Source organism: Lontra canadensis, unplaced genomic scaffold (genome assembly GCF_010015895.1).
Source record: "Lontra canadensis isolate GAN:19392208 unplaced genomic scaffold, GSC_riverotter_1.0 scaffold12, whole genome shotgun sequence".
In the NCBI taxonomy this organism is placed as follows: Eukaryota; Metazoa; Chordata; class Mammalia; order Carnivora; family Mustelidae; genus Lontra; species Lontra canadensis.
Window position 1 is genome coordinate 28,315,708 of NW_022631006.1, and position 8,281 is coordinate 28,323,988.

Below are 8,281 nucleotides of genomic sequence, written 5' to 3' on the forward strand. Positions count from 1 at the left end.
TATTTTGTATGAAATATACTGAGACTTTTTCTGTACCAGCATATCCTCTATCTTGACAAATGTCTTGTGTGGACCCGAAAAGTATTTGTGTTCCTAATTGTAGAGTGCAATACTCTATATTAGCAACTAGAATTACATTGTTCTAGATTACATTGTTCAATTACAGATTGAACTAGATTACATTGTTCAATTCTTCCATACCCCTACAGGTTTTTTATCACATATTCTACAAATTTTAAAAAAAGTTATTAAAATCTCAGTCTATGCTTTTGTGTTCTCCACTTCTTTATTTAGATATGTCCGTATTCATGCATAAATTGTTTAAGTTCTGTTACTAGAAGGATCATATTTAAGATTATATGTCTTGATGAATTGCTATTTTTATCACTATGAAATTATTTTATAAATACCTAGGATTAACTTTAGGTCCTTGAAGTTTACTTTGTTATTAACACAACCATACCATGACATGGTTAATGCTTACATGGCATATTGGGTTCTACAAAGAAACAGAACCAGTAGGATAGATACATAATTAAGAGAAGAAAGTGAGAAGGAGGGAAGGAAGGAGGGAGGTGGTTTATTATAATGATTTGGTTCATGTGATTATGGAAGTGGGGAAGTTCTATAATCTGCCATCTGCTAAATGAAGACCCAGGAAAGCCAGTCATGTCATTCAGTCCAAGTTCAAAGGTCTGAGAACCTGGGTAGCTGATGGCATAAATTCCAGTCCAAGAACTAGAAGAAATGAAATGAAATGTATCAGCTCAATCAATGAAGCAAGGAAGAAAAAGAAAATTCCTGCACCCTCTGCCTATTTTGCTATTCAGGCCCTCAGTGGATTGAATGATCCCCACCCACATTGTGAAGGGCAATCTACTTTACTAAGTCCACCAATTCAAATAGTAATCTCATGCTAACACTATTTCAGATACACCAGAAATAATGTTTAATCTGAAGACCCATGGCCAGTTGACACATAAAATTAAACATCACCTGTGGTATCATTCTCCACCCACATACTTAAAGCATATCTGTGACTTTATATTTAAGAATTGATATCTTATATCTTGTAAACAGTATATACTTGAATCTCATTCTTTCATACAGTCTGAAAATGTTTTTTAATTTGTATGTGGTCCGTTTACATTTGAGTTCATTATATTTTGTCCCATTATTCTTCATTCCTTTGCATTTTTTTTCCTTCTTTTGGATTGAATATTTTTTTAATATTCCATTTTCTCTCCTATGAAGACGTTATTAGAAATAATGTCTCTGTGTATTATTTTTGTGTGTGTGGATGCTCTAGTGATTACAATATTCATCTGTAGCTTATAAATCACTCCAATTTGTTATTCAAGGATACTTCATGAAGGCTGTATTTTACTATATATATCTTTTATCCTCATTGAAGTCTTCTGTGCTATTGTTGTCATAAATTTTACTTCTTTATGTTATAAGGCCCATAATACCTTATTTTTTTAGGCAGATAATTATCTTACAAAGTAAATAATACAAGGTAAAAATGGACTTTTGCCATTTTTACACACTGATTTGCCATTTCCAGATCTTTTCATTCTTCCTCATTAATTCAGATTTCCATCTCCCATATTTTCCTGTTGACATGAAGAATTTCCTTTGGCATGATTTTCTTAGGTAGGTCTGCTGGCAACAAATTCCCAGCTTTTATGAATATTAAAATGCCTGTTGAACCTTTCTTTTCAAAGTTTATTTTCACTAGATATGGAATTCTAGCTTCACAGTTTGTTTTTCTTCTTTAAGAATTTTAAATACTGCATTTCACTGAGATGTTGTCCATTGTTTCTAATAAAGTGTCAACTATCATTCTTGCCACTCCTCTGAACTGGTTTTGTTGTTGTTGTTGTCGTTGTTGTTTTTCCTGCACTGTTTTTAATATTTTCTTCACAGGGGTGCCTGGGTGTTAAGCATCTGACTCTTGATTTTGGCTCAGGTCATGATCTCAGGGTTGTGGAATTGAGCCCTAGGCAGGCTCTGTGCTCAGTGTGGAGTCTGCTTGGGATTCTCTCTCTCTCCCTCTCCCTTTGCCTCTTCCTGCTCATGTGTTCTCTCTTGCTCAAAATAAACTAAAGTGAAATCTTAAAAAAAAAATTATTTTCATATTTGGTTAGCACCTATTATACTGTGGTCTTTTTTTTTTAAGATTTTATTTATTTATTTGACAGACAAGTAGGCAGAGAGGCAGGCAGAGACAGAGAGAGGAGGAAGCAGGCTCCCCGCTGAGCAGAGAGCCCGATGCGGGGCTCGATCCCAGGACCCTGAGATCATGACCTGAGCCAAAGGCAGAGGCTTTAACCCACTGAGCCACCCAGGCACCCCTATACTGTGGTCTTATTTGTATTTATACTGCTTGGATTTTGCTGAGTTTCATAGATAGCTGGGATAATGTTTTTATGAATTCTTGGCAGTTAATTCTTTTCCTTGTCCCATTCTTTTTCTCCTCTTCTGGAATCCCAATTACATATATATTTTACCATTTGATATTGCCCCAAAGTATAGTAATGCTATTAATATTTTTAATCTTTTATCTCTACTTCAGCTTGGATTATTTTTAATAACCTGTCCTCACCATCTTTGGTCATTCTGTATGCATTGTCCACAGTTTTGTTCATTCATCCCATGTAAAGCATTTCTTTGAATTTCAAACCTTGTTATTTTCAAATCTAGCATATCCATTAATATTTAGAATTCATACTTCTCTACCAAAATCCTCATCTACTTATTCAATTATCACTTATTTGATATATTTATAGTAGTTTTCTAAAGTCTTTGTCTGATAATTACATAATCTGGTAGTTTTTGTCTATAAATATTTTTCTATTAATTTTGAGATATTCTTCCTTGTTTTATTTTCTTGTCATAGCTCCTAATTTTTTTATTATGTTCCTAATACTTCCAATACTTCCATCTTCAATGGAAAATGAAGAATAGTATTTAATTTTATTTTATTTTGCTTAGTTCTTCAGAAAGTTCAATCCTTTTCCTCCGTCCAAAAGTTAGAATGAGGGGGACACCTGGGTGGCTCAGTCAGTTAAGTGTCTGCCTTTGGCTCAGGTGAGGATCCTGGGGTTCTGGGATTGAGTCCCACATCGGGCTCCTTGCTCACCAGGGATCCTGCTTCTCCCTCTCTCTCTGCTTGCAGCTACCCCTACTTATGTGCTCTCTCTCTCTCTATCTCTCTATCTCTCTCTGACAAATAAATAAAACAAACTGAGGGTTCTGGAGGGGGAGAGTGGGTGATGGGGTGAGCCTGGTGGTGGGTATTATGGAGGGCATGTATTGCATGGAGCACTAGGCATGGTGCATAAACAATGAATTTTGGAACACTGAAAAAAATTAAATTAAAATAAAAAATAAAAAATAGTTAGAATGAGGATCTGATCTTCAGATTCCTTCATAGGTCCAGTTAAACTCGGACTTAGAATCATCTTTAATTAAACTGAAATTAGCTCAGATTAGTTTTACTTCCAATATCTGCCAATTACCAGCAAGATCTTTTATCTTCCTGATACATGGAGCCAGAAGGAGTTTGAGCCACACTTCAGATATTTTTGTTTTCCCTTGTGAATGATTCAACTCTATAGATATCATACCTAAGCACTACAGTAATGGCTGAGAATATACAAATTCCCTCTGATTTTCATTTCTTTCTCCACTCTCTCTTTTCTGAGTAAATTACTGGTATAGGTGTCAGTGGTTGTTGGGGGAGAAGTTTATAAAAGCAGCCTATTTATTTTTGTGTTTGGAGCCTTTTCAGATACCAGTCTGTCCACTCCATGTGCCCATATCCAGCCCAGATTACTTGCCTACAGATAGAAAAACTGCCATAACTCTCTGCTCATCTAGATGGGCTTTGTCTCACTCTGGAGCTCAGTAATAAGGCTTCCTTGCTTCACCCACTCTTTAGAAGCCTCATAGAAACGTATAATTTTTATTTTGTACTTTCCTGTTGCTGATAATTCATGAGCAACATTTTTTTACAAGCTAACCACAATCAATGCTCTGTATTCTCATGACCTCTTTTTGAGAATAAAATTACAAGCTTTTTTTTTTTTACGTCTCACGGTATTTTTAGTATTATTTATCACCTGAGGTTGAGATATTTCTCCAAATGCTTAAGATGATTTTAACCATTATTAATTTAAAAATGTATTTTAATAAATTATTAGAATTAACCATTGGTACATTCAAGCATTTAATTAAGTATGGAAATTCAAAGGAAAATCTTATTTGTCAAAGTCGATTTAAAGATAAATATGTTATATATTTCATACTTTCAAATAGATATGATTAAATGTTATAAAATTACAAGCTTTTTACATTTTTTCCTTTGTTAATTAACTATTAGTTTCTTTTTTTTTAAATATTTTATTTATTTATTTATCAGAGAGAGAGAGAGAAGGAGCACACACAAGCAGGCAGAGGCAGAGAGAGAAGCAGGCTCCCCGCTGAGCAAGGAGCCCGATGCAGGACTTGATCCCAGGATGCCAGGATCATGACCCGAGCCAAAGGCAGCAGCCCAACTGACTGAGCCACCCAGGTGTCCCTTAACTTTTAGTTTCAATTGCCCATTATCAATTATCTTCTTGGTACATAATTGTTTCATATTCATTTATTGAAGTTTCTTGTATATTAAATAAATTAATCTTTTATCATTTTATAATTTTTAGTTAATAATTTTTATGCATGGTTGCTCCCTTGTACCATTCTGGAGTAGGGAGGAACTCAATTCTATTTCCATACAAGCCTCTATAAGTAAGGAGAAAATAATTTGCATATCCTTATGTGACAGGCAGATTTTTACCAGTTTTTTACATTTTACCTACACATATATTTTAACATATCAAATATAACTATTTTTCTTTTCACTTACTATTTTTATATCATACTTCCCTGGCATTTCTCACTTTCAAAATTATAAAACTATTATCCTACATTTTACCACTATTATTGCCATTGTTTTGTTTTCCAATAAAGCTGAAAACATACAAACAGGTTCTTCTAGGACCTTTGCATCTAGGGTTCCAAATTCTGACTATCAAATGTACTCATGTAAAACTTGAATTTAGAAAAAATTGGAGAGAAAGCAGTAACTTTAAAGGTATTCTCTATCATGCTCCTGTTCCCAGACTATGGCTAACTGATATAGTCTTTCAGTTAGTAGCTGGCAAAATGGCTTCTTGTTTCCCTATTCCCCTGATTATTTCAGAGGTAGATCACTTGGCACATTAGTTTTATACTGTTTTACTGGCAGTCATATCTGGATGCCCATAATAAAAAAAATCCCTTAAAATATTTTATAAGTATCTAATTTCCCACACTAAACCCCATTATATTTAAAATAACTAAAGTAGTTTATGTAATCTCTAATAGAGTCTATAGTACCAAATAACTATCATTATCATAATGGATGAAATCAATTGAGGGCAAGGTTTAACATACAGGAAGGATTTGTAAACACCCATTAGTAATAATCACGAAGCTCTGAAAAAAATCAAATGAAATAATTTAATGACATTTTTTCTATAAAATCGATTATTTTCCTTTCTTTCCCATTTACCAAACTGGGGTGGGGGAGGAATATACCTATCAATTGAGAGAGAGAGAGAGAGATCTAAAATATATATATATGGAGAGAGAGGCTTTTTTTTTTTCAAAAAAGTCTTCAGAATAACATTTGTCTCTTGATGGTGTTTTGCAGCTTACTGATCTCTGCCCAGAATCTTGATGTTGCTCTAAACCATAGAAGAAAAAATTGTGGATGAGTAACTCTTCTGCTTAAAATATTAACATGTATTATTACAGCAAATGGAATAAAACTCCTTATCTCAACCTAAAAGACCTTAGTGATTTGATCTTAAAGTAACATATATTTATCCCCTAAGTCTCACAATTATTCATCATACTCCAACTGAGAAACACTCAGGTATTTCTTTAGTATTCTTTATGCATACCAAGTTTATTCCCTAATTATGCATAACTCTCCTTCATTGCCTACAAAAGTACCTGACAAATAAGAGGTACTCAGTGAAAAACAGTATTTGTTAAATGAATGTATGATTTACAGCAAGAATTTCCTCCTCCTTACTTTCTGTTATTAAACGCATTCAGCAGACCACATGCCGACTCAATAACCTCCTCATGGAAGTTTTCACTTCCTGGTTGCGAAGGGTATAAATCATAGGATTCATTAATGGAAAGATCACAGTATGGAAGAAGGAAACTACCTTGTCAGCTGGCAAGGCCCTGAATGGGCGAGTGTAGATGAAGATAGCAGGTCCAAACATGAGAAGTATAATAATAACATGAGTGGTGCATGTGGACAGTGCTCTGCTCTTCCCTTCAGAAGTAGACCCACGTATATGACAGAGAATGACTGCATAGGAAGATAAAAGCCCCAGGAAGCAGAGGAGGGTCATCAGACCACTGTTGAAGACCATCAGAAGTTCCACCACAAAAGTGTCTGTGCAGGCCAGCTTGATGACTTGTGGCACATCACAGAAGAAGTTATCCAGTTGGTTCGGGCCACAGAAGGGCAAGCGGAGGATGAGGGCCACCTGCATAATGGAGTGGATGAAGCCTCCAAGCCACAGAGCCAACAGCAAGGCATAGCATGCTCTAGGGTTCATGACAGTTGAATAGTATAAAGGCCGACAGATAGCAATGTAGCGGTCAAAGGCCATCACAACAAGGAGTAATCCTTCCCCTCCTCCAAGGAAGTGCAAGAAAAAGAGCTGAGTGATGCAACCCCTGTAAGAGATTACTTTTTTCTCAGAAACAAAATCCACCAGCATCCTGGGAGCTACAATGAAGGAATAGGATGCATCCAGGAAGGCCAAGTTACCCAGAAAGAAGTAGAGGGGAGCTGTGAGCCCAGGGTCTGATCTGATGGTGAGGATGATGAGGAAATTTCCAGGAAGGATGATGAGATAGAAAATTAAAATTAGCACAAAGACCAGGAGCTGAATATCTCGAGACTGTGTCAGACCAAGAAGGATGAATTCTTTCACCACTGTGCTGTTGTCATTTTCCATCTCCTCTGCCTACAGAACACCAGGAAGTAGAGAGTTTATCTCCATCTCTTGTGTCTAGATCACAGTTCTTTTGAAACTAAAACAGCATGTGCCACATCTGTTACACCATCACTTCCCCACAACCTAAAAAATCTTTCCTACCCATTGTTCTTCTATATTTCTATCTGTCAGCACCCTGGTTTGAAGCCACACTCTTCTGCTTCTTCAGTTCTGTGATTCTATTTAACTGTGCTCTCACGTGAGACTATGAAATGCCCCTGCCCTGGACTTGTTTATGATTTGCATGAGGCAAAAGAAAATGTCTCTGACAGAAAAAACTTAAATTCAGTTATCAAGTTCTTCAGATTTTTATTTGAATGGTAGTTGAGGTGGGGATTGGGAAAAAAAAAAAAGCAAAGAGGAATGGCCAAGTTTTTAAGGTGACAGAAATGTTCTGTATCTTGACAATAATGGTTACAAGTGTCTGTTCTTTCACAAAATTTACTAAACGATCCAGAAATTGTTACATTTACTATATGCAAATTATACCTTAGGAATGATGACTTAAAAAAATTCTGCTTATTTGAAATATTTCCTTTTCCTCTGTAGAATATCAACCCATCTATGTGGTCTAAGGTTTATATTTATTAAATATAAAATTCTGGTCATTCTGGAGAAATTAAGATTGTGGCTTATCTGTACAGTGGCCTTTAAACTGGGAATGTGGTCACTCAACATGCATACTTTAGTGGCATGAAAATAACAATAATAGAAATTCTATACATACATTATTATATCCCATGCTTTGAAGTTCTATTTTTGAAATTTGTATACTTTACATAGAATCACAGTGTGATTGAATGTAATATATACAAATAAAATGTAAATATTGCTTGTGCATGCTCTTTATTGCTGAAATGAAAAACTTAAAAAGTTTGAAGACTTTTGAACTAGAGCAAAATATTAGTGATTTAAAACATATTTCACAGGGGCACCTGGGTGGCACAGTCAGTTAAGCTTCTGACTCTTGGTTTCTGCTCCAGACATGATCTCATGGTCATGAGATTAAGCTTTGCATCAGACTCAGCACTCAGTGGAGTCTTCTTGAGATTCTCCCTCCATCTCATCCTCTGCCCCTCCCACTCACCCTCTCTATCTCTCAAATAAATAAATCTTAAAAAAAAAAAACAGTATTTCACATGCTTTCAGTTACATAGTACACCTGCTTT

General features: G+C 35.4%; 1 protein-coding gene across 1 annotated transcript; it reads right to left on the bottom strand.

The window, feature by feature from the left end:
- Positions 1-6,146: 6,146 nt before the first annotated feature.
- Positions 6,147-7,076, bottom strand: LOC116867530 (olfactory receptor 4N4). The gene has a single exon (XM_032857153.1). It carries the CDS (start codon positions 7,071-7,073, stop codon positions 6,147-6,149), a length of 927 nt encoding a protein of 308 aa, XP_032713044.1. The 5' UTR covers positions 7,074-7,076.
- Positions 7,077-8,281: the final 1,205 nt, after the last annotated feature.

Excerpts from the sequence above, each read along its gene's own strand:
- LOC116867530 (XM_032857153.1), bottom strand. The coding sequence starts at position 7,073 with ATGGAAAATGACAACAGCACAGTGGTGAAAGAATTCATCCTTCTTGGT.